At 44.5% G+C, this 27,872-nt stretch overlaps 1 protein-coding gene across 1 annotated transcript in view; it reads left to right on the top strand.

The window, feature by feature from the left end:
- LOC128695894 (uncharacterized) overlaps positions 1–27,872 on the top strand; it is a 451,682-nt gene that overhangs the window by 400,835 nt on the left and 22,975 nt on the right. Inside the window, exon 8 of the mRNA XM_070092812.1 lies at positions 7,800–7,898. Coding sequence (XP_069948913.1) covers positions 7,800–7,898 — 99 coding nt within the window. The remainder of the gene's footprint in view (positions 1–7,799; positions 7,899–27,872) is intronic.

The following is a 27,872-nucleotide window of genomic DNA, read 5'->3' as shown; positions in this document are numbered from 1 at the left end:
TCTGGTGATATGCTTGTTACAGTGTTGACTCCCAGGTTTCTCTTCTTAGATGTTGTCTCAGTGTTTCTCCTCCCTGGCTCTATTTCTTGTTCGGTCTTTTTACTCCTATTCTTGTTTTCGTTACTTTGTACTTATCAGGACTGAATTAAAACAACACTTCTTAGACCAAGCTCACTGGCTGCTCAAGTTCTCTAGGAGCCTCTCCTTGTCATCCACGGTTATCTTGGAGCCTTTCTTTGTCATCCACGGTTATCTTGGAGCCTCTCCTTGTCATCCACGGTTATCTTGGAGCCTTTCTTTGTCATCCACGGTTATCTTGGAGCCTTTCTTTGTCATCCACGGTTATCTTGGAGCCTTTCTTTGTCATCCACGGTTATCTTGGAGCCTTTCTTTGCCATCCACGGTTATCTTGGAGCCTTTCTTTGTCATCCACGGTTATCTTGGAGCCTTTCTTTGTCATCCACGGTTATCTTGGAGCCTTTCTTTGCCATCCACGGTTATCTTGGAGCCTTTCTTTGCCATCCACGGTTATCTTGGAGCTGCGTCAAGCTGCCTTCTTATTCACACTTCCGGTAGAAGATGCCGTCTGTCTTCTCTTCCCCAGGAACTTCAGCTAGCGGCTGCTAGCCGCTTTCTTACCCTCATCACCAATAGAAGTACCCACGACCATTCCTTCCATGTCATTAGAAGTAACAGTATTTCTAATGACATGACGGCAGCGAGTACTTCCCTTTCCATCAACACCAGCTACTGCATTTTTTTCCCCCAGCAGCAGCGGCAGCAAGTACCAAACCTTTTTGCCTTTTATCCACCGCCAAAGCAAGCAAGAATCCTCATTCCTTTTAGAACAGCAGGAGCTGACAATCTCCACTCCTTCCCCAGAATCAAAAGCTACCCTGATTCCAGTCTCAGAAGCAGATCAACAGTTTAGTCATCCTTCTCCGACCATTCTTACTACCAGGAACAACCAGCAAACCCTATTCTTTCTGCAGTAGTTCAGCAAGAATATCTTTTCCACTTCCTATCATCATTATCAACTAGCTAACATTCCTTTCTACGTTACCACCGGCAGTTAACCCATTTCCTCTCCCTTTCACAGCGACATCTAACATTCTCCCGTTGCCTAGCCACCAGCATGCCTGGCCTATCTCCTAACCTCTCCTACCTAACATTTTTTTTGTCTCCTTCACTGCACAACATTACCCATCCGTCCCTTTCTTCAGTCAACATTCATCTTTTGTTTTCGCTATCATTATAGGCTCTGCCTTTGTCCCCTTCATTATTAAAAGCCCTTCCTTTGTCCCTTTCATCAGGGAAAACCCTTCATTTCTTCCCATCAGTGTACGCGTCTGCTAGCAACAGACAAGGTCTCCTTGCTGTCAACAATGTATCCTCTTTACTGTACTATCATCAAACAAGGTCTCCTCCTCGCTGTACTATCATCAAACAAGGTCTCCTCCTCGCTGTACTATCATCAAACAAGGTCTCCTCCTCGCTGTACTATCATCAAACAAGGTCTCCTCCTCGCTGTACTATCATCAAACAAGGTCTCCTCCTCGCTGTACTATCAACAAACAAGGTCTCCTCCTCGCTGTACTATCACCAAACAAGGTCTCCTCCTCGCTGTACTATCATCAAACAAGGTCTCCTCCTCGCTGTACTATCATCAAACAAGGTCTCCTCCTCGCTGTACTATCATCAAACAAGGTCTCCTCCTCGCTGTACTATCATCAAACAAGGTCTCCTCCTCGCTGTACTGTCATCAAACAAGGTCTCCTCCTCGCTGTACTGTCATCAAACAAGGTCTCCTCGCTGTACTGTCATCAAACAAGGTCTCCTCCTCGCTGTACTATCATCAAACAAGGTCTCCTCCTCGCTGTACTATCAACAAACAAGGTCTCCTCCTCGCTGTACTATCACCAAACAAGGTCTCCTCCTCGCTGTACTATCATCAAACAAGGTCTCCTCCTCGCTGTACTATCATCAAACAAGGTCTCCTCCTCGCTGTACTATCATCAAACAAGGTCTCCTCCTCGCTGTACTATCATCAAACAAGGTCTCCTCCTCGCTGTACTATCATCAAACAAGGTCTCCTCGCTGTACTATCAACAAACAAGGTCTCCTCGCTGTACTATCATCAAACAAGGTCTCCTCCTCGTTGTACTATCATCAAACAAGGTCTCCTCCTCGCTGGACTATCAAACAAGGTCTCCTCCTCGCTGTACTATCATCAAACAAGGTCTCCTCGCTGTACTATCATCAAACAAGGTCTCCTCCTCGCTGTACTGTCATCAAACAAGGTCTCCTCCTCGCTGTACTGTCATCAAACAAGGTCTCCTCCTCGCTGTACTGTCATCAAACAAGGTCTCCTCCTCGCTGTACTATCATCAAACAAGGTCTCCTCCTCGCTGTACTATCAACAAACAAGGTCTCCTCCTCGCTGTACTATCACCAAACAAGGTCTCCTCCTCGCTGTACTATCATCAAACAAGGTCTCCTCCTCGCTGTACTATCATCAAACAAGGTCTCCTCCTCGCTGTACTATCATCAAACAAGGTCTCCTCCTCGCTGTACTATCATCAAACAAGGTCTCCTCCTCGCTGTACTATCATCAAACAAGGTCTCCTCCTCGCTGTACTATCATCAAACAAGGTCTCCTCCTCGCTGTACTGTCATCAAACAAGGTCTCCTCCTCGCTGTACTGTCATCAAACAAGGTCTCCTCCTCGCTGTACTGTCATCAAACAAGGTCTCCTCCTCGCTGTACTATCATCAAACAAGGTCTCCTCCTCGCTGTACTGTCATCAAACAAGGTCTCCTCCTCGCTGTACTATCATCAAACAAGGTCTCCTCCTCGCTGTACTATCATCAAACAAGGTCTCCTCCTCGCTGTACTATCATCAAACAAGGTCTCCTCCTCGCTGTACTATCATCAAACAAGGTCTCCTCCTCGCTGTACTATCATCAAACAAGGTCTCCTCCTCGCTGTACTATCATCAAACAAGGTCTCCTCCTCGCTGTACTGTCATCAAACAAGGTCTCCTCCTCGCTGTACTGTCATCAAACAAGGTCTCCTCCTCGCTGTACTGTCATCAAACAAGGTCTCCTCCTCGCTGTACTATCATCAAACAAGGTCTCCTCCTCGCTGTACTGTCATCAAACAAGGTCTCCTCCTCGCTGTACTATCATCAAACAAGGTCTCCTCCTCGCTGTACTATCATCAAACAAGGTCTCCTCCTCGCTGTACTGTCATCAAACAAGGTCTCCTCCTCGCTGTACTGTCATCAAACAAGGTCTCCTCCTCGCTGTACTGTCATCAAACAAGGTCTCCTCCTCGCTGTACTGTCATCAAACAAGGTCTCCTCCTCGCTGTACTATCATCAAACAAGGTCTCCTCCTCGCTGTACTATCATCAAACAAGGTCTCCTCCTCGCTGTACTATCATCAAACAAGGTCTCCTCCTCGCTGTACTATCATCAAACAAGGTCTCCTCCTCGCTGTACTATCATCAAACAAGGTCTCCTCCTCGCTGTACTATCATCAAACAAGGTCTCCTCCTCGCTGTACTATCATCAAACAAGGTCTCCTCCTCGCTGTACTGTCATCAAACAAGGTCTCCTCCTCGCTGTACTGTCATCAAACAAGGTCTCCTCCTCGCTGTACTGTCATCAAACAAGGTCTCCTCCTCGCTGTACTATCATCAAACAAGGTCTCCTCCTCGCTGTACTGTCATCAAACAAGGTCTCCTCCTCGCTGTACTATTATCAAACAAGGTCTCCTCCTCGCTGTACTATCATCAAACAAGGTCTCCTCCTCGCTGTACTATCATCAAACAAGGTCTCCTCCTCGCTGTACTATCATCAAACAAGGTCTCCTCCTCGCTGTACTATCATCAAACAAGGTCTCCTCATCGCTGTACTATCATCAAACAAGGTCTCCTCCTCGCTGTACTGTCATCAAACAAGGTCTCCTCCTCGCTGTACTGTCATCAAACAAGGTCTCCTCCTCGCTGTACTGTCATCAAACAAGGTCTCCTCCTCGCTGTACTATCATCAAACAAGGTCTCCTCCTCGCTGTACTGTCATCAAACAAGGTCTCCTCCTCGCTGTACTATCATCAAACAAGGTCTCCTCCTCGCTGTACTATCATCAAACAAGGTCTCCTCCTCGCTGTACTGTCATCAAACAAGGTCTCCTCCTCGCTGTACTGTCATCAAACAAGGTCTCCTCCTCGCTGTACTGTCATCAAACAAGGTCTCCTCCTCGCTGTACTGTCATCAAACAAGGTCTCCTCCTCGCTGTACTATCATCAAACAAGGTCTCCTCCTCGCTGTACTATCATCAAACAAGGTCTCCTCCTCGCTGTACTATCATCAAACAAGGTCTCCTCCTCGCTGTACTATCATCAAACAAGGTCTCCTCCTCGCTGTACTGTCATCAAACAAGGTCTCCTCCTCGCTGTACTGTCATCAAACAAGGTCTCCTCCTCGCTGTACTATCATCAAACAAGGTCTCCTCCTCGCTGTACTGTCATCAAACAAGGTCTCCTCCTCGCTGTACTATCATCAAACAAGGTCTCCTCCTCGCTGTACTATCATCAAACAAGGTCTCATCCTCGCTGTACTGTCATCAAACAAGGTCTCCTCCTCGCTGTACTGTCATCAAACAAGGTCTCCTCCTCGCTGTACTGTCATCAAACAAGGTCTCCTCCTCGCTGTACTATCACCAAACAAGGTCTCCTCGCTGTACTATCATCAAACAAGGTCTCCTCCTCGCTGTACTATCATCAAACAAGGTCTCCTCCTCGCTGTACTATCTTCAAACAAGGTCTCCTCCTCGCTGTACTATCATCAAACAAGGTCTCCTCGATGTACTATCATCAAACAAGGTCTCCTCCTCGCTGTACTATCATCAAACAAGGTCTCCTCGCTGTACTATCAACAAACAAGGTCTCCTCGCTGTACTATCAACAAACAAGGTCTCCTCCTCGCTGTACTATCATCAAACAAGGTCTCCTCCTGGCTGTACTATCATCAAACAAGGTCTCCTCCTTCCTGTACTATCATCAAACAAGGTCTCCTCCTCGCTGTACTATCATCAAACAAGGTCTCCTCCTCGCTGTACTATCATCAAACAAGGTCTCCTCCTCGCTGTACTATCACCAAACAAGGTCTCCTCCTCGCTGTACTATCACCAAACAAGGTCTCCTCCTCGCTGTACTATCACCAAACAAGGTCTCCTCCTCGCTGTACTATCACCAAACAAGATCTCCTCCTCACTGTACTATCATCAAACAAGGTCTCCTCCTCGCTGTACTATCACCAAACAAGGTCTCCTCCTCGCTGTACTATCATCAAACAAGGTCTCCTCGCTGTACTATCACCAAACAAGGTCTCCTCCTCGCTGTACTATCACCAAACAAGGTCTCCTCCTCGCTGTACTATCACCAAACAAGGTCTCGTCGCTGTACTATCATCAAACAAGGTCTCCTCGCTGTACTATCATCAAACAAGGTCTCCTCCTCGCTGTACTATCATCAAACAAGGTCTCCTCCTCGCTGTACTATCATCAAACAAGGTCTCCTCCTCGTTGTACTATCATCAAACAAGGTCTCCTCCTCGTTGTACTATCATCAAACAAGGTCTCTTCCTCGCTGGACTATCATCAAACAAGGTCTCCTCCTCGCTGTACTATCATCAAACAAGGTCTCCTCCTCGCTGTACTATCATCAAACAAGGTCTCCTCGCTGTACTATCATCAAACAAGGTCTCCTCCTCGCTGTACTATCATCAAACAAGGTCTCCTCCTCGCTGTACTATCAACAAACAAGGTCTCCTCCTCGCTGTACTATCAACAAACAAGGTCTCCTCCTCGCTGTACTATCACCAAACAAGGTCTCCTCCTCGCTGTACTATCAACAAACAAGGTCTCCTCCTCGCTGTACTATCACCAAACAAGGTCTCCTCCTCGCTGTACTATCAACAAACAAGGTCTCCTCCTCGCTGTACTATCACCAAACAAGGTCTCCTCGCTGTACTATCATCAGACAAGGTCTCCTCGCTGTACTATCACCAAACAAGGTCTCCTCCTCGCTGTACTATCACCAAAGAAGGTCTCCTCGCTGTACTATCACCAAACAAGGTCTCCTCCTCGCTGTACTATCAACAAACAAGGTCTCCTCCTCGCTGTACTATCACCAAACAAGGTCTCCTCGCTGTACTATCATCAGACAAGGTCTCCTCGCTGTACTATCATCAAACAAGGTCTCCTCCTCGCTGTACTATCATCAAACAAGGTCTTCTCCTCGCTGTACTATCACCAAACAAGGTCTCGCTGTACTATCATCAAACAAGGTCTCCTCCTCGCTGGACTATCAAACAAGGTCTCCTCCTCGCTGTACTATCATCAAACAAGGTCTCCTCGCTGTACTATCAACAAACAAGGTCTCCTCGCTGTACTATCATCAAACAAGGTCTCCTCCTCGTTGTACTATCATCAAACAAGGTCTCCTCGTTGTACTATCATCAAACAAGGTCTCTTCCTCGCTGGACTATCATCAAACAAGGTCTCCTCCTCGCTGTACTATCATCAAACAAGGTCTCCTCCTCGCTGTACTATCATCAAACAAGGTCTCCTCCTCGCTGTACTATCAACAAACAAGGTCTCCTCCTCGCTGTACTATCACCAAACAAGGTCTCCTCCTCGCTGTACTATCACCAAACAAGGTCTCCTCCTCGCTGTACTATCATCAAACAAGGTCTCCTCCTCGCTGTACTATCACCAAACAAGGTCTCCTCGCTGTACTATCATCAGACAAGGTCTCCTCCTCGCTGTACTATCACCAAAGAAGGTCTCCTCCTCGCTGTACTATCACCAAAGAAGGTCTCCTCGCTGTACTATCATCAAACAAGGTCTCCTCGCTGTACTATCATCAAACAAGGTCTTCTCCTCGCTGTACTATCACCAAACAAGGTCTCGCTGTACTATCATCAAACAAGGTCTCCTCCTCGCTGTATTTTCAAACAAGGTCTCCTCCTCGCTGTACTATCATCAAACAAGGTCTCCTCCTCGCTGTACTATCACCAAACAAGGTCTCCTCCTCGCTGTACTATCACCAAACAAGGTCTCGCTGTACTATCACCAAACAAGGTCTCCTCCTCGCTGTACTATCACCAAACAAGGTTTCCTCATCGCTGTACTATCACCAAACAAGGTCTCCTCCTCGCTGTACTATCACCAAACAAGGTCTCCTCATCGCTGTACTATCACCAAACAAGGTCTCCTCGCTGTACTATCATCAAACAAGGTCTCCTCCTCGCTGTACTATCATCAAACAAGGTCTCCTCCTCGCTGTACTATCAACAAACAAGGTCTCCTCCTCGCTGTACTATCACCAAACAAGGTCTCCTCCTCGCTGTACTATCATCACACAAGGTCTCCTCCTCGCTGTACTATCACCAAACAAGGTCTCCTCCTCGCTGTACTATCATCAAACAAGGTCTCCTCCTCGCTGAACTATCAACAAACAAGGTCTCCTCCTCGCTGTACTATCAACAAACAAGGTCTCCTCCTCGCTGTACTATCACCAAACAAGGTCTCCTCCTCGCTGTACTATCACCAAACAAGGTCTCCTCCTCGCTGTACTATCACCAAACAAGGTCTCCTCCTCGCTGCACTATCACCAAACAAGGTCTCCTCCTCGCTGTACTATCACCAAACAAGGTCTCCTCCTCACTGTACTATCACCAAACAAGGTCTCCTCCTCGCTGTACTATCAACAATGATGGTCCCGTCTCGACAGGTGTGCGGGCTGGCGGTGCTGGGCAAGGAGAACATCATGCGGCACGCAGCAGAGCAACACGAGGGTCGCGGAGCCTACCAGTGCCAGTACTGCAAGAAGGTAGGTGGAGCCAGACTGCTTGCTCATTTGCATGTCACTTTGTATAGTGCTTCCGCTGCTACACCTCACATGCCTCCTGTCGCAGGGGATGCCCCTCACCCACGCCCACACGCCCCGCCTTGGGTATGTCTGATACCAATGCCCTCGTTCTACGATACTGCTACGATAATAAGGGAAATTTTCATACGTAATCTACTAGTTATTAAATTGTTTAAACTTCAATCGAGATCAATCATTTATCTTCAAAAATACGCATATTACGCACTAATTTTTCAGCGGAAACCTGTTGCATTACAAAGGATATATCTTACTCTAGTTTAGATATTCATACTTAAACTAAACACTTCATGATAAAGACAGTAGAAGTAATTTTGAGGTGGTCAGTCCCATCCCAGCCTTGATAGGTGGTCAGTCCCTCAGTTAAAAACAGAGGAAGATAGTATCACTGAGCTAAAAATTAATCATACTAGGAAGTGTGTACAAGAATTTACACTGCGTGGCAGACGAACCTCGTTCAGGAACATGATACAGTTGTTGCAGGAGAGATACCTGGTACGGCTGTACCGGAGAAATCTAGCACAAATGTGGCATAAGTACGTGATACAGCTGTGGCAGAGGTACCTAGTACAGCTGTAGCAGAGATACCTAGTACAGCCGTGGCAGACGTACCTAGCGCAGCTGTGGCTGAGGTACCTGGTTGACCTCATTAATGACCATCAGGTCGACCTTAAAGCAATGGATGTCCTGACCAGTGACATCCACCAAAAAGATCTATGAAAGTAACCCAGGAACAACCAGGTCTGACAGTAGCCCAGGAACAAGGTCTGAGAGTAGCCCAGGAACAAGGTCTGAGAGTAGCCCAGGAACAACAGTTCCCTCGGCTCGTTTCACTCCCAGGTTTCAGCCCCTCCTTATTGGAGCAACGTTTCACTCAGTGTAGAGCTTCATCGCGTTGTGATGAAGATGTGTACAGAGCGAACTGATGCGACCTGTCAGTCGCTAGTCGCTGGTACTCACCAACCCCGCATTACCACATTCACGGGAAGACCGCTGAATCTGCATGGGTCAGACAGCGTACGGGAGTTGGAAGGCAGTCGTGTGTGACCCGAAGAAGGGTAAGGTAGCCTTCAATTCCCGGGATCAAGAGCTCTTCTCCAGCATCAGAGTGAAAGGTAAATAAATGAAAGACGTAATGAAGCAAGGCACACCTGTCATAATATACAATGACCGACATTATTGTAAAGGCTACACACACCTGTAACAGAGTACAATGCGTGACGTCATTGTATACGTCAGAGTTGCAACGATATTGATGTTTAACCTCAACAATAAAAGCATATTGGATTCGAGATGATCTTGCAGCATTCCACACTCTGAAGCCTGGCACCATTCCACACTGAAGTTTGGCACCATTCCACACTGAAATCTGGCACCATTCCACACTCAGACGTCTGGCACCATTCCTCACCCAGAAATCTGGCACCATTCCTCACCCAGAAGTCTAGCACCATTCCACACTCAGAAGTGTAAAACCATTCCACACTCAGAAGCCTGGCACCATTCCTCACCCAGAAGTCTGGCACAATTCCACACTCAGAAGTCTGTCACTATTCGACACTCAGAAGTCTGGCACCATTCCACACCCAGAAGTCTGGCACCATTCCACACTCAGAAGTCTGGCACAATTCCACACCCAGATATCTGGCACCATTCCATAGTCAAAAGTCTGGCATCATTCCTCACCCAGAAGTCTGGCACCATTGCACACTCAGAAGTCTGGCATCATTCCACACTCATAAGTCTGGCACTATTCCACACCAAGAAGTCTAGCACCATTCCACACTCAAGTCTGGTACCATTCCACACCCAGAAGTCTGGCACCATTCCTCAAAAATCTTAGAGACAGTTCAAGTCTTCAACTCGTGAGAGATTATCAAAATGACCAGAAAGCGCAAACCCGTACGGGACCATGCAAGGAGGGATAGGTGGTAACGGAATGTAGCCAGGTTTGCTAAGAGGAAAGACAGGGAAGCTCCAGTCCCCTTGGATCAGGATCCCAGCTCAGCATCATGGCATCACTCACGAATTACTCTATTGCAAACCACACTTAGAAAGCCGTGTAATTAACTAGTGAGAAGTATAATTATCTAGAGAGCCGTGTAATTAACTAGTGAGCAGTATAATTATCTAGAGAGCCGTGTAATTAACTAGTGAGTTGTATAATTAATTAGAGAGCAGCATAATTAACTAGAGAGTTGTATAATTAATTAGTTACCAGTATAATTAACTAGAGAGCAGTATAATTAACTAGTTACCAGTGTATTAGAGAGCAGTGTAATTAACTAGAGCACAGCACTAGTCACCAGTGTTGAGTACGACTACGTCAAAGATACAGAATACCGACAGACCGACGGAAAAAACTGGGCATTTCCATTTGAGGTCTCGCCCGCCATAGGAAGGCATGGCGGCAGGTGGTGGCGTGGCAGGCGCGCCCTGCGGCAGGTGGGTTTCGTCCTCTCGTTATCAACGGAGCAGAGTTGACCATCTGTCACTACCTGGTCTCTTCCACTCACCACTAGTTACCATTATTAACACAACTTTGAAAAGGATAGCTTTTATTTTTGTTTAGATACACCAAGAGCTGCTTTTGGTCACGTAATAAATTAAGTTTTATAGTATAAATTAAAAAAAAAATATCCATAATTATAACCACAATTACCTATATATATATATATATATATATATATATATATATATATATATATATATATATATATATATATATATATATATATATATATATATATATATAACACCCACAAGGGGAGTTGAATGATAGTTCTAGGCCTTTCATGTTACAATCAACACATCATCAGGAACTTGCAGTGTTGCTGAAATGAGTAGGAAGTCCAGGGAGATTTGTTTAAGGGAACGTTTTTGCTCGAACAAATCTGCCTGGACTTCCTACTCGTTTCTGCAACACTAAAAGCTTCTGATGATGTGTTGATTGCAACACGAAAGGCCTAGAGCTATCATTCAACTCCCCTTGTGGGTGTTCTGTATATATATATATATATATATATATATATATATATATATATATATATATATATATATATATATATATATATATATATATAAGGTTTAAAAATTATTTTTGATTAGTGTTGTAGGGAGACTAGTCAAGAATTAGCAAGCACTGTTGTTTGGGTGGTGAACAGATGATCAACCGCAGAACATTGTACATTGTTAGCATGTAGTGACCTCCCTCTCCCCGTTGCATGTTGCATGGTGGTCTAGCTGTTGTTGCATGTTGCATGGCTGAGATGCACGCCCATACACCCCTTCCCCCCCTACCCCCGCCCGTCTCCCGACCCAGACTCCTCCTCCTCCTTCTCCCCCTCCACGGCCTCCACGCCCGCACCAGCACACGCCCACTCACAGCGAGGGACTGGGTTGGGGATGGGATAGGGAATGATCCCTTCCATCGGCTCTCTTCTTTTTTTCTTTCCCCCCAAAAATCGAAAAAAATTTGTGTGTCAGGTTTTCTACTGTTTTTTAGGCAGTCTTTTATTAAAAAATTTTAGTGGGATTTCTTGGTACGTCAGTAATGTGAGTCAGAAGTGATAAAACGGTGTTTTTATTGGTGTGTGTGTGTGTGTGTGTGTTTACATCCTGAGATTTTTGTATTATCTTGAGTATATTTGTTCAGGTACTCATAGGGTTCAAGTTTTGTGTGTTTGGGGTGAGGAAGGTGTTTTTTTTAGATATGCAAATAGTTTTGAGAGTTTTTTTGTTTTGTTTAGGAGTTCAGATTTTTTAAAATGTGTGTGTGTGTGTGTGTGTTTGCGTTTGCTTAGGTCCTCAGATAGTTTCGTTTTCCTCTCTCTACTACGTCGAGTATCGTGCTTTTTTTCGTCAAGTCCCTACCGTATGTAAACACAGTCAACCCGTGTACAGCAGACTGGTGTCCATACAGTCAACCCGTGTACAGCAGACTGGTGTCCACACAGTCAACATTCGTAAAGCACCAGTGGTGTACACAGTCGCCTCACATACAGCCAGTTGACTTACAGTTACGTCTTCAACGTCTGATTGACTTATTCTTTGTGTGACTGTTTATATCTCGTCTCTCTTCTTCTCGCTGTCCTGTCAGCTTGAACCAGTAGAGCTGAACTGTCAGCTTGAACCAGTAGAGCTGAACTGTCAGCTTGAACCAGTAGAGCTGAACTGCCAGCTTGAACCAGCTTGGCTGAACTGCCACCTTGAACTAATATAGAGCTGAACTGTCAGCTTGAACAAGTAAAGCTGAACTGTCAGCTTGAACCAGCTTGGCTGAACTGCCAGCTTGAACTACTATAGAGCTGAACTGTCAGCTTGAACCGGTAGAGCTGAACTGTCAGCTTGAACCAGTATAGAACTGAACTATCAGCTCGAGCCAGTAGAGCTAAACTGCCAGCTTGAACCAGTAGAGCTAAACTGCCAGCTTGAACCAGTAGAGCTGAACTGCCAGCTTGAACCAGTGGAGCTGAACTGTCAGCTTGAACCAGTAGAGCTGAACTGTCAGTTTGAACGAATATAACTGAACTGTCTGACGGCTGAACTGGCAGATTTAAGCTGCAGGAGCTGTAAGTTCAGATCTTGTGGTACTAAATTGTCGAGGTTTATGAACCACTGTTGTACTGGTACTGTTCAGCTGTCGTGATGAACATCACCACTGTTGTACTGGTACTGTTCAGCTGTCGTGATGAACATCACCACTGTTGTACTGGTACTGTTCAGCTGTCGTGATGAACATCACCACTGTTGTACTGGTACTGTTCAGCTGTCGTGATGAACATCACCACTGTTGTACTGGTACTGTTCAGCTGTCGTGATGAACATCACCACTGTTGTACTGGTACTGTTCAGCTGTCGTGATGAACATCACCACTGTTGTACTGGTACTGTTCAGCTGTCGTGATGAACATCACCACTGTTGTACTGGTACTGTTCAGCTGTCGTGATGAACATCACCACTGTTGTACTGGTACTGTTCAGCTGTCGTGATGAACATCACCACTGTTGTACTGGTACTGTTCAACTGTCGTGATGAACATCACCACTGTTGTACTGGTACTGTTCAGCTGTCGTGATGAACATCACCACTGTTGTACTGGTACTGTTCAACTGTCGTGATGAACATCACCACTGTTGTACTGGTACTGTTCAGCTGTCGTGATGAACATCACCACTGTTGTACTGGTACTGTTCAGCTGTCGTGATGAACATCACCACTGGTTGGGATGTTAATGATTCGGTAAATCGACAGGTTGAATAAAGTGGTACTTGTGTAGGATTTGGGAATTTTTATTGAGGAAACGTTTCGCCAGCCAGTGGATTCTCCAGTCCAATACAGAGAAGGGTGAAGAATGAGCAGGGACTGATTACCTTATTTCTCCTCCTCATCTTTCACCGTTCTTCTCTGTATTGGACTGAAGAAGCTACTGGCTGGCGAAATGTGTCATCAGTAAAGATCCCCAGATGTTGCACAAGTGTCTCATTCTTCGTCGTTGATGTCAGGGCTGAATATCGTCATTGATGTCAGGGTTGAATGTCGTGATTGATGTCAGGGTTGAATGTCGTGATTGATGTCAGGGTTGAATGTCGTGATTGATGTCAGGGTTGAACGTCGTCATTGATGTCAGGGTTGAATGTCGTCATTGATGTTAGGGCTGAATTTTCAGAACTGAAATGGCATGTTGAGCTGTAAGACTTCATCTGTCAGTTGCATCAGTGTCTGAACAGATGTGCTGCAGGCGAGCTTTCGGTGACTCTCAGGCTGAAGGCACAAAACCAGGCTTGTGTACCAATACCATTTCCAAGACCGCGCTAATCTGTCTGACCCAATCATGGCAAGAAACTACCATACCCACAACCTCAGTGTGTGTATACTCACCTATATGTGGTTGCAGGGGTCGAGTCATAGCTCCTGGTTCCGCCTCTTCACTTGTGTGTGTGTGTGTGTGTGTGTGTGTGTGTGTGTGTGTGTGTGTGTGTGTGTGTTTGTGTGTCATTCAACAGGTTTCCCAAGAAGCCAAATATTTTTTTCGGATTTGTTTTTACTGTTTTTCGACGTGTTTCGTCTTCCAGAGAACTTTTTTTTAGAATAGAGTAAATTTTTGAAAGCGTTTTGGGTTAAAGAATATATATATATATATATATATATATATATATATATATATATATATATATATATATATATATATATGTACCAGTTCGTGTTGGTTAGGTATGAGTGAGTTCATTTTTGTGGTGTTTCGCTGATCCTTGGTTCGCCTTTGGTCCTTGATCCTTGGCCTTGCTTAAGTAAATCAAAGAGAAAATACACAACATAAATACAGTAAACAAGCTACAAAAAAAAAACGTACTCTGGGTTACAGACTAGCTCAAGGTCTCTTGTAGTTATTTTTTCTTAATACATTCTCTCAAGTTACTACGAGTCAAGATGACTGATGACAGCAGTAAGGTTCTGAAACTAATAGTTTGGACAGCCCGCTCCCCCCTCATTACCATGCATGTCTGAGACTATTATGGTTCTCAGTTATCAGTTGACGGTGACTCCTCAGTCACATTATGGTCGAGAATTGCTCGTTTTCATTATAATATGAAATCCCCCCCCTATTTCAGGACTCTAAAAATTTTACTAGTCTAGGAAATTATTTTTTTTACATTTATCTCTATAGTAGATGCCATGATCTCTGAGAGAGAATTTTCAACTTTTTTAAGCACGGATGATAATATTAAGGATGATATGAGTATTAGATTGATTATTTAAGTAAATTGTTATGAGGTCTGGTTAGTATTTTAGAAAAAATAATTAAAATTTTATAGATTTTCATAAATTAGTAATAACATTTTAATCTAGCTTTAAATCATGATAATGTCGTGGCTATAGCCAAATTATTCATAATGAATGACTGCGTCTTATCTTCATTAGACAGTGACGTAATTAGCACCATTGTAATTAAATGATACTCTCACTAAATGCTTCTAGTGGTTAGAGCAGCAACGATCCTGTCCTGATGCATGTTTGACTTAGAGTAACGTCAACACCGTGTGAGGGTGACATGCCTTGTTACACTCTACCACGTGTGTGAGGGTGACATGCCTTGTTACACTCTACCACGTGTGTGAGGGTGACATGCCTTGTTACACTCTACCACGTGTGTGAGGGTGACATGCCTTGTTACACTCTACCACGTGTGTGAGGGTGACATGCCTTGTTACACTCTACCACGTGTGTGAGGGTGACATGCCTTGTTACACTCTACCACGTGTGTGAGGGTGACATGCCTTGTTACACTCTACCACGTGTGTAAGTGACATGCCTTGTTACACTCTACCACGTGTGTGAGGGTGACTTGCCTTGTTACACTCTACCACGTGTGTAAGTGACATGCCTTGTTACACTCTACCACGTGTGTGAGGGTGACTTGCCTTGTTACACTCTACCACGTGTGTAAGTGACATGCCTTGTTACACTCTACCACGTGTGTGAGGGTGACATACCTTGTTACACTCCACCACGTGTGTGAGGGTGACATGCCTTGTTACACTCCACCACGTGTGTGAGGGTGACATGCCTTGTTACACTCTACCTCGTGTGTGAGGGTGACATGCCTTGTTACACTCTACCACGTGTGTGAGGGTGACATGCCTTGTTACACTCCACCACGTGTGAGGGTGACATGCCTTGTTACACTCCACTACGTATGTGAGTGACATGCCTTACACTCCACCACGTGTGTGAGTGACATGCCTTGTGACAAACCACCACGTGTGTGAGTGACATGCCTTCTGACACTCCACGTGTGTGAGTGACATGCCTTGTTACACTCTACCACGTGTGTGAGTGACATGCCTTGTTACACTCCACCACGTGTGTGAGTGACATGCCTTGTTACACTCCACCACGTGTGTGAGTGACATGCCTTGTTACACTCCACCACGTGTGTGAGTGACATGCCTTGTGACACTCCACCACGTGTGTGAGTGACATGCCTTGTTACACTCTACCACGTGTGTGAGTGACATGCCTTGTTACACTCCACCACGTGTGTGAGTGACATGCCTTGTGACACTCCACCACGTGTGTGAGTGACATGCCTTGTGACACTCCACCACGTGTGTGAGTGACATGCCTTGTTACACTACCACGTGTGTGAGTGACGTGCCTTGTTACACTCCACCACATGTGTGAGTGACATGCCTTGTTACACTCCACGTGTGTGAGTGACATGCCTTGTTACACTCCACCACGTGTGTGAGGGTGACAAGCCTTGTTACACTCCACCACGTGTGTGAGTGACATGCCTTGTTACACTCCACCACGTGTGTGAGTGACATACCTTGTTACACTCCACGTGTGTGAGTGACATGCCTTGTTACACTCCACGTGTGTGAGTGACATGCCTTGTTACACTCCACCACGTGTGTGAGGGTGACAAGCCTTGTTACACTCCACCACGTGTGTGAGTGATATGCCTTGTTACACTCCACCACGTGTGTGAGTGACATGCCTTGTTACACTCCACCACGTGTGTGAGTGACATGCCTTGTTACACTCCACGTGTGAGTGACATGCCTTGTTACACTCCACCACGTGTGAGGGTGACATGCCTTGTTACACTCCACCACGTGTGTGAGTGACATGCCTAGTTACACTCCACCACGTGTGTGAGTGACATGCCTTGTTACACTCCACCACGTGTGTGAGGGTGACATGCCTTGTTACACTCCACCACGTATGTGAGTGACATGCCTTGTTACACTCCACCACGTGTGTGAGTGACATGCCTTGTTACACTCCACGTGTGTGAGTGATATGCCTTGTTACACTCCACCTGTGTGAGTGACATGCCTTGTTACACTTCACGTGTGTGAGTGAGATGCCTTGTTACACTCCACCACGTGTGTGAGTGACATGCCTTGTTACACTTAACGTGTGTGAGTGACATGCCTTGTTACACTCCACCACGTGTGTGAGGGTGACAAGCCTTGTTACACTCCACCACGTGTGTGAGTGACATGCCTTGTTACACTCCACCACGTGTGTGAGTGACATGCATTGTTACACTCCACCACGTGTGTGAGTGACATGCCTTGTTACACTCCACCACGTGTGAGGGTGACATGCCTTGTTACACTCCACCACGTGTGTGAGTGACATGCCTTGTTACACTTCACGTGTGTGAGTGACATGCCTTGTTACAATCTACGTGTGTGAGTGACATGCCTTGTTACACTCCACGTGTGAGTGACATGCCTTGTTACACTCCACCACGTGTGAGGGTGACATGCCTTGTTACACTCCACCACGTGTGAGGGTGACATGCCTTGTTACACTCCACCACGTGTGTGAGTGACATGCCTTGTTACACTCCACCACGTGTGTGAGTGACATGCCTTGTTACACTCCACCACGTGTGTGAGTGACATGCATTGTTACACTCCACCACGTGTGTGAGTGACATGCATTGTTACACTCCACAACGTGTGAGTGACATGTCTTGTTACACTCCACCACGTGTATGAGTGACATGCATTGTTACACTCCACCACGTGTGTGTGACATGCCTTGTTACACTCCACCACGTGTGAGTGACATGCCTTGTTACACTCCACCACGTGTGTGAGTGACATGCCTTGTTACACTCCACGTGTGTGAGTGACATGCATTGTTACACTCCACCACGTGTGAGTGACATGCCTTGTTACACTCCACCACGTGTGAGTGACATGCCTTGTTACACTCCACCACGTGTGTGAGTGACATGCATTGTTACACTCCACGTGAGTGACATGCCTTGTTACACTCCACGTGTGTGAGTGACATGACCTGTTACACTCCACCACGTGTGAGTGACATGCCTTGTTACACTCCACCACGTGTGTGAGTGACATGCCTTGTTACACTCCACGTGAGTGACATGCCTTGTTACACTCCACCACGTGTGTGAGTGACATGCCTTGTTACACTCCACCACGTGTGTGAGTGACATGCCTTGTTACACTCCACGTGTGTGAGTGACATGCCTTGTTACACTCCACCACGTGTGTGAGTGACATGCCTTGTTACACTCCACCACGTGTGTGTGACATGCCTTGTTACACCCCACCACGTGTGTGAGTGACATGCCTTGTTACACTCTACGTGTGTGAGTGACATGCCTTGTTACACTCCACGTGTGTGTGACATGACCTGTTACACTCCACCACGTGTGAGTGACATGCCTTGTTACACTCCACCACGTGTGTGAGTGACATGCCTTGTTACACCCCACCACGTGTGTAAGTGACATGCCTTGTTACACTCCACCGCGTGTGTGACATGCCTTGTTACACTCCACGTGTGTGAGTGACATGCCTTGTTACACTCCACCACGTGTGTGAGTGACATGCCTTGTTACATTCCACCACGTGTGTGTGACATGCCTTGTTACACTCCACCACGTGTGTGAGTGACATGCCTTGTTACACTCCACCACGTGTGTGAGTGACATGCCTTGTTACATCCCACCACGTGAGTGTGTGTGTGTGCGAGAGACAAGCCGTGTTACACCTCACCACGTATGAGTGACAAGCCTTATTAAACCCCACCACTTGTGTGAGAGTGACAGATCTTGTTACACTCCACCACGTGTGTGAGAGTGACAAGCCTTGTTACATCCCACCACTTGTGTGTGTGTGTGATAAGCCTAGATACACCCTACCACGTGTCAGAGTGACAAGCCTTGTTACACCCTACCACGTGTGTAATGTGACAAGCCCTGTTACAGCCCACCACGTGTTTGTGTGTGACATGCTTTATTACACCCCACCACGTGTATGAGTGACAAGCCTTGTTACACCCCACAATGTGTGTGAGAGTGACAAGCCTTGTTATACCCCACCACGTGTGAGTGACAAGCCTTGTTACACCTCACCAGGATACCACGGTGTCTGTGAGAGTGACAAACCTTGTTACATCCCACCACGTGTGAGTGACAAGCCTTGTTACACACCACCACGTGTGAGTGGCAAGTCTTGTTACACCCCACCACGATACCACGGTGTCTGTGAGAGTGACAAGCCTTGTTACACCCCACCACGTGTGAGTGACAAGCCTTGTTACACCCCACCACCATACCACGGTGTCTGTGTGAGTGACTAGCCTTGTTACATCCCACCACGTGTGAGTGACAAGCCTTGTTACACACCACCACGTGTGAGTGGCAAGTCTTGTTACACCCCACCACGATGCCACGGTGTCTGTGAGAGTGACAAGCCTTGTTACACCCCACCACGTGTGACAAGCCTTGTTACATCCCACCACCATACCACGGTGTCTGTGTGAGTGACTAGCCTTGTTACATCCCACCACGATACCACGGTGTCTGTGAGTGACAAGCCTTGTTACATCCCACCACGATACCACGGTGTCTGTGTGAGTGACAAGCCTTGTTACATCCCACCACGTGTGAGTGACAAGCCTTGTTACATCCCACCACGTGTGAGTGACAAGCCTTGTTACAACCCACCACGATACCACGGTGTCTGTGAGAGTGACAAGCCTTGTTACACCCCACCACGAGTGAGGGACAAGCCTTGTTACACCCCATCACGTGAGTGACAAGCCTTGTTACACCCCACCACGTGTGAGTGACAAGCCTTGTTACACCCCACCACGGTGCCTATGAGGGTGACAAGCCTTGTTACACCCCACCACGTGTGAGTGACAAGCCTTGTTACAACCCACCACGATACCACGGTGTCTTCGTTTCCCTTCAAGTCACAAGGTTGCATCACTCACACAGAAGCACAAGACACACCCAGGTGCTCCAGTCACACAGTTCCTAGAGTACAGAACCCACTTAAAAAATAAATCCACGTGCTTTTCCGAGACAGTAATGTCGCGTCGGAAACCCAAAAGCGTCTGACGTCATTTCCTCCTCTTCCTCTGTCAATATACACAAGACAGACACTGACTTCACCAGAGCAATGTAAGAGTGTCTTAGAAAGTATCAATTTTAAATTCCCACTAGTTCACTATATACTCCCCCCCCCCCTCTCCTGTTGGTCTTACATATTTGGCTAATCACTGTTTTCAAGTTTGATTAACGAAAACAGAATTTACAAAAAAGACCAAAAAACGATAATTAATTTTAGAACTTAAGGCTGTTTCACTTTTGGTTTTAGTTGACATATAATCTCTAGTTACGAGAAGAGTGTCATACCCATGTTTCGGTCCCTCCCCGGACCATTGTCAGGTCGCTTGACAATGGTCCAGGAGGGAGCCAAAAGTCGTCATAAGTGCGGGTTAGTTGCTATTTGTCCTAGCCACGGTACTGTGTCTTATTCTCTTGCTTTTAGTTACTGATATTTTGCTCTCCGTATAGCTTACTAGTGTTCATCACGAACAGCTAGTGTTAGTGTTCATCATGATCTAGATAGTGTTCGTGTTCATGAACTAGCTAGTGTTAGTGTTTATAAACTAGTGTTCATTATGAACTAGCAAGTGTTAGTGTTCATTATGAACTAGCTAGTGTTAGTGTTCATCATGAACTAGCGAGTGTTAGTGTTCATGAACCAGCTAGTGTTAAGTGTTCATTATGAACTAGCTAGTGTTAGTGTTCATTATGAACTAGCTAGTGTTAGTGTTAATCATGAACCAACTAATGCTAGTGTTCATCATGAACCAGCTGGTGTTAGTGTTAATCATGAACCAGCTAATGTTAGTGTTCATTATGAACCAGCTAGTGTTAGTGTTCATGAACCAGCTGGTGTTAGTGTTCATGAACCAGCTGGTGTTAGTGGTGTTCATTATGAACAGCTAGTGTTAGTGTTCATGAACCAGCTGGTGTTAGTGGTGTTCATTATGAACCAGCTAGTGTTAGTGTTCATGAACCAGTTATTGTTAATCATGAACCAGCTAGCGTTAGTGATGTTCATCATGAACCAGTTAGTGCCAGTAGTGTTCATCATGAACCAGTTAGTGCCAGTAGTGTTCATCATGAACCAGTTAGTGTCATTAGTGTTCATCATGAACCAGTTAGTGTCAGTAGTGTTCATCATGAACCAGTTAGTGCCAGTAGTGTTCATCATGAACCAGTTAGTGTCAGTAGTGTTCATCATGAACCAGTTAGTGTCATCAGTGTTCATCATGAACCAGTTAGTGTCAGTAGTGTTCATCATGAACCAGTTAGTGTCATCAGTGTTCATCATGAACCAGTTAGTGTCAGTAGTGTTCATCATGAACCAGTTAGTGTCATCAGTGTTCATCATGAACCAGTTAGTGCCAGTAGTGTTCATCATGAACCAGTTAGTGCCAGTAGTGTTCATCATGAACCAGTTAGTGTCATTAGTGTTCATCATGAACCAGTTAGTGTCAGTAGTGTTCATCATGAACCAGTTAGTGCCAGTAGTGTTCATCATGAACCAGTTAGTGTCATCAGTGTTCATCATGAACCAGTTAGTGTCAGTAGTGTTCATCATGAACCAGTTAGTGTCAGTAGTGTTCATCATGAACCAGTTAGTGTCAGTAGTGTTCATCATGAACCAGTTAGTGTCAGTAGTGTTCATCATGAACCAGTTAGTGTCAGTAGTGTTCATCATGAACCAGTTAGTGTCAGTAGTGTTCATCATGAACCAGTTAGTGCCAGTGTTCATCATGAACCAGTTAGTGCCAGTGTTCATCATGAACCAATTAGTGCCAGTAGTGTTCATCATGAACCAGTTAGTGTCAGTAGTGTTCATCATGAACCAGTTAGTGTCAGTAGTGTTCATCATGAACCAGTTAGTGCCAGTGTTCATCATGAACCAGTTAGTGCCAGTGTTCATCATGAACCAATTAGTGCCAGTAGTGTTCATCATGAACCAGCTGGTGTTAGTAGTTTTTGTAGTTCACAACCTCTGGCTTCCTTCAGCTAGCGTAGCCCTAAAATAAACAGATCAAGATACCAGTTGGACTTGCGTACAAACACCATTCATTCTTTAAGTGCCAGATGACCTTGGTGACGATCTTCAGGTGTCAGTTTCTTCAAGTGCTAGATGGTCTTGATGACTTAAGGTGCCAGTTAGTTTCCAAGTTCCAGGCAGTCTTGGTGAGAGCATTTGTGCAGTAGTTGGTCTTCTTGGTTTGAAAAGACCTATTGGTTTAAGTAATGGTCTTCGGGTTCTGGCTGGATGTTCTAGTCTTATGTACCAGTTAAAGTTCTTGTTCTTTAGTATTTGTTGAATTTGGTCATTAATTTGAAGCACCTTTGAATACTGGAATATCTTGCTTATGACTGTCAAGGACCGTTAGTATTGGTCAACTCCAGGCACGGTCTGGTCCCACTCTCCGAGAATCAATAACTGTCACTCTTTTCCCTTCAGTAGGACGCCATGATTGTGTAAGCGCAGGTAGGTCTTCAACTTAATGTTCGATTTACTCTTCATTTCAGGACACTGGGGTTTAATCTGTTACTTCTTCTTATGAATTTTGGGGGTTAACCTTGTGGAAAATGTACAGGTGTGATCTCTCCCTGTCAGTGGTCGTGGTCGATGCATTTGCATGTATATATATTACCTTATTCCTCCTCCTCTTATCCTCGTCCTTCTCCTCGCTTCAGTCGCCGCCCACCTCACTCTGGGTAGCGACACTTCCACGTGCATAGGTAGAGTGTTAGGTGCGACCAGTCCCGGCCGCGCGCACGCCCACAGAGTTCCGTGTCTAGGCTCAGTCCAGGACCACGGGCGAGGTCCTCCAGGGTCCACCAGGGTCCAACGGGGCCATAACCATGTCACCACCAATAGTAGAATGTCGCGGGCCAGAGCACAGGGTTGGGGCACAGCCAAATGGGGGTCTTCTGCTTCACTGTTTCCTGTCATGGGGGGAATTATGGAATTGTATAAGAAATATAAAGACAATAACAGGCGCGTCTTAACTACTCATCGGGACCGCCTCAAGTTTTCCAAGATTAAGATTAACCTGTCAAGCAAATGTTTCCGGTATTCCTCCTCCAGGACTGGAACTTGCCTCTCACTCAAAAGTTTCCAGTATCCATCAAGGACTGGAACTCCCTTTCCATGCGAACGCTTCCAGCATTCCCCTACATGATCCACAACTGCGCCACAGCCTTACGTCTAGACCCTAGATCAGCGTCAACTTGTAAATTATTTCAACATAGAAGTTATATAATCGAGTGAATGACCAATAATATTTGACAGAGAAGCCAAAGAGTGAGCTTAACTTGAGCTGTGACGCCAGGGAAGCAGAAGAAATATGTCAACACAATTAAACTTGACAGACAAGCTGTAGTTTATCAAGACATAATGGATGGACGTAAGGACAATTGTAAACAATGTAAAAAACTTTCCAGACAGCAGTTACAAACAGAATTGACAGAATTTACCAGACAGACATTCATTTGCTAATAGTATTGACCAGTTATTCTGCAGACAGGAAGTTGTAAGCAGTATAGTTTTTTAAACACCGGAAAAGACGGTATTTGAAATCTGATTGATTTGAGTGGTTGATATATATATATATATATATATATATATATATATATATATATATATATATATATATATATATAATGTGTGTGTGTGTGTGTGTGATGTCGAATAGGTAAAACTGATCAATTAACAAGAACTCATTTAAAATTAAGTCCTTTCTAAAATTTTCTTTTATATGTTTAAAGATATATTTTTTAATTTATATTAATGTAAAAATTAATAATTTTGTACCAAAAGAACCTTAGAAAACTTACCTAACCTTATTATACCAAGCGCAATTTAATTCAGCCTAATCCAACTAAATATTTTAGATAAGTTTACAATAATTTAATAATAAACACAATTAAATATATTTTTTTTCGTTGTGTTGGTTATTATTAAATTATTGTAAACGTATCTAAAACATATTTAATTGGATTAGGCTAAATTAAATTGCTCTTATTATAATAAGGTTAGGTAAGTTTTCTAAGATTCTTTTGGTACAAAATTATTAATTTTTACATTAACATAAATAAAAAAAATATATCTTTAAACGTATAAGAGAAAATCTTAGAATGGACTTAATTTTAAATGAGTTATTATTAATTGACCAGTTTTACCTATTCTTGTAAAAGCTTAGCAATGTACACGTTCGCCTGCTGCACTACAGCAGCTGGACAACACTGTATGTATCAAAGTCACTAGTCACAGAACCTCGTAGGGAAATAACGGCGACATATCCAACTAAGACACATCAGGCAGAAAGAAAAGAATGATATACATAATCTAAATAAATTATTGTTTATTAACTTGAATTCTCTACGATAGTCCTTAATCTAGTTAGATGTAGATAGTTCTCCTCAGTAGATAGCCTCGTGGTGGACCTTCCAGATTCTCTGCTGTCTGAATTTCCCATGTAGAGGGCGATGAATAAATTAATATAATCCTGAAGAACAATAGGAATCAACATTTGAGTCTTATTGACAATATGGAAATAAAGTCACTTTTTTCAAGAGCATAACTGATATTAAGACAACCTACATAATTTGAAAAAGAAATTGATAAGATATTCCTGCACTTTGCTCCTGGGCTCCACTGTCTGAATCACATATTTATATAAATAATTACGAGATGTCACAAGCAAGGGCTGTCAGCAAACATTGGAGAATGACCCGAGACGAAGGTGAAATTCAGAAAACCCTGAAATTGGAGGACGTATCTCCACTCCACAAAGGAGACGGCAATCGCCAGATAAATACAAGCAACACTAACATCACCTGCCATAAGAAAAATTTCGGGGGTTCTATAGAAGAAAATTAACAGTTGTGTATGTATTTAACTAATTGCAAGAGCCCAGGATTATATAGGTGTAGAGCAAAACATTCCTACATATTGTACCTAGCGGACGACCATCGCTAAATTACAAAACCATATTTAGAAAATCATAACGGTGCTGCTGTGAAGAGACGTTGCAGAGGCATATGACAAATGCAATCCCACGGGGTGACGACTTATAAAAGGTCAGTCATTATATAGGAATCGGAAATTAAAAGTTCTAACGAACAGATGGTAAAGAGTGGAGGAAAACTCCAAATATATCCGGTGTTAGCAAAGCAGTATGTTCAGCACCGCAAGGCACACTCCTGGCACCTATTCTTGTTTTAGCCTAGTACCAGAGATATAAACACTGGCTACAGCTACGTATCCTCGTAGCAGAGATATAAACACTGGCCACAATTATGCATAATCATCGTAGCTGATATATAAACACCGGTAACAGCTACGTATCCTCGTAGCAGAGACATAAACACTTGCCACAGTTACATATCCTCCTTTGACGTTGATTTCATAATAAACGCTACAGCTGCCACAAATATTAACGAGAGTCTTCCACTGGTTTAACGATGACATAAACCGACACGCTGTGAGAACCCCTTTGTTTCAGGAGAAACATTATAATTTTTCATCCACAACTGGACTTTATGCTTGATAAAATCTAGTCCTAAGCGAAACTCTGTGATATAAGTTTTCCTCGTGCTGAGGAAATTAACGCTAAGTACACAGGCGGAAAAAAAATGCCCTTACTACTTAAGCTAAAAAGAAAATGGACACAGGATATTAAATGTAGGCAGGCCATGTTGCAAAGTTGGGAATAATTATGTGTGGTGATCAGTCGTCTGGAGAGCACAAGTCAAATGTATCAGTGGCCAGGATAATGTCAAGTAAAAGGACACAAGTGCAACTAGTGTGACATTTTATTGTGGCAACATTTCGCTCTCCAGGAGCTTTGTCAAGCAGTTACAAACAATACATGGGCACAGAGGGTATATATAGGCTTAGAGTGAGGTCATGAGGGAGTGTTCAGGTCAGTAGGAAGTCAGAGGAAGTGTTAAGAGCACTTGGTTATGAGAGTGACTGTTCAGAACAGTGGGTAGTGAGAGGGTGTTGAAGGCAAAACAATAAACCTCAAGAAGCCGAGGCTGCAACAATTCACAGTCAACACATTACTTGGAGAGGAAACCTTGAAACAACGTGTTGTCGCTCCGTTCTAGACTTTATAATGGTCCTGACCGACAAAAACATCTCAGGTTCCTTCTATAATATTGTAACATTATAGTGAATTGCTCAATGTCTTAGTAAGGTGGTATCATGTTCAGGAATAATGAAGAAGTCCCATACAAACCCCAGCCTTCTCACAGTAATATAAGCCAAGCTCGCTTAAGTAGGCGAAGTCGAGGTCCAGCTCCCACCCGAAAACAGTCATTGCTAACATTCACAAGTAACAAACTAAAAATGGATATAAAATCTCGAGAGAAAGGCGTGTTATTGAGTACAACCTGTTCAATTTCACGAACCTGTAATGGTCTGTATAAAGTGTACCATTCTCGAGGCGGAAAACTGCAACATTGTACAGACAGGCTGTGACCCTGGCTCATACTGACAACAGATTTAACATTCCACATTACTGGATTGACTGGAGGTTACCGTAGTTAGTTGACTGAAATACGTGTGGACGACACCACAGACAGACATCATACCAAACACTTGCCAGTCTCTGACGTAGCATTAAAACGGCTGACAAGCAATTAGTGAAGAGACTTAGACTACTGTTTTTTTTTCTGTTGCGGTAATGAGATGTTTTCGAGAGGTAAGAGTGCGTGTGGTGCTGTTCTTGCTACTAATTTTATTGCTTTACATGGGTTATAAAGCAATGAGAGAGAATGCGTATGTTAGCCGAATACTCTGTCAGTCCCGTTCTGTTGGAATTGTATGCCTTGCACCATATACCAGATATAACTTTAAGCTTTCTGATACAATCCACCTTCGAGTGGCTGCATAATACATGGGAAAGGATAGGCGCGTTGTAAAGGGGCCTTGTGGTGCCTTGCATTGGTTAAAGACAGTTTATTTTCCCCTGCGTCATATTGGCATTGTATTGACAAACAGCACGACTCTGTGCATTCAAAGATGAGAAGGATCACCCTGCTGCTTTTCACTCTAGCATTAGACTGCAGAATTAAGAAAGGATAAAGAATAGAGGATAGAGCCAATGACGGGCGTGAGAGGGACACTTTAAGTGAACGTCTTAGCGTAGACGAGGCTCACGCTTCAAGTAGGATCTTATCTAGCAGTTGACAACAATTAGTGCATACATGGCTCAATGCGGCGTAAGTTGTCACTGGCCCTGTAAACCCCAAATAAGATTAATCTGTCTAAGGCTCGATTCGGTGTAAGCTGTAACTGGCCCTTAAACCCCGACAAGATTAGTGTGTACTTTCCCAGTGGCTAGGCTAGGCTAGGCAAGGTCTGGCCACGCCTTTGTTCTGGAATTGAATTGGTGAAAAGGGAAGAATGGAATCGACGATAGGAAAGAGGGAAGTAGGCGAAAGAAAAAAGAAAGATATGAATGAAAGATGAGCACGAGAGCCAAGTTTTCTTAGCACTCTCGGTAGGTTCAGAGAAATGCACTTACAGTAGCTTTGTTAAAGATGCTTAATTGCTTGATTGTCGTATGAGATTTAGAAGCATTCACTGTTGAGGCTACCATTGTGTGTGTACTCACCTAGTTGTACTCACCTAGTTGAGGTTGCGGGGGTCGAGTCCGAGCTCCTGTGTGTATGTGTGTATGTGTGTGTGTGTGTGTGTATGTGTGTGTATGTGTGTATGTGTGTGTGTGTGTGTGTGTGCATGCGTGCGTGCTTGCAGTACTCGCAGCAGGACTGACAGTGTTCACGTGTCGACTGACGAGATATATATCCCAGTACTAACAACAGTAATAAGTAACTGTAGAATGAGTTTCGCATTCACAATAGCTGTATTTGCTTGAAGGTTGCATAATAATTATTTGTATCTCTTAATCGTTACTACACAGTTGAGAAATGATGCTTCTTTAATATAAGAACAACACAGCCTAGTGAACTTCCATGACACATGAAGATCGTCTGTGAAGGTGATAAATGGGTATAACCCGTC

This window comes from Cherax quadricarinatus, chromosome 41 (genome assembly GCF_038502225.1).
Source record: "Cherax quadricarinatus isolate ZL_2023a chromosome 41, ASM3850222v1, whole genome shotgun sequence".
In the NCBI taxonomy this organism is placed as follows: Eukaryota; Metazoa; Arthropoda; class Malacostraca; order Decapoda; family Parastacidae; genus Cherax; species Cherax quadricarinatus.
The sequence above is the reverse complement of the archived record's forward strand: the minus strand, read 5'-3'. Positions and strand labels throughout refer to the sequence as shown.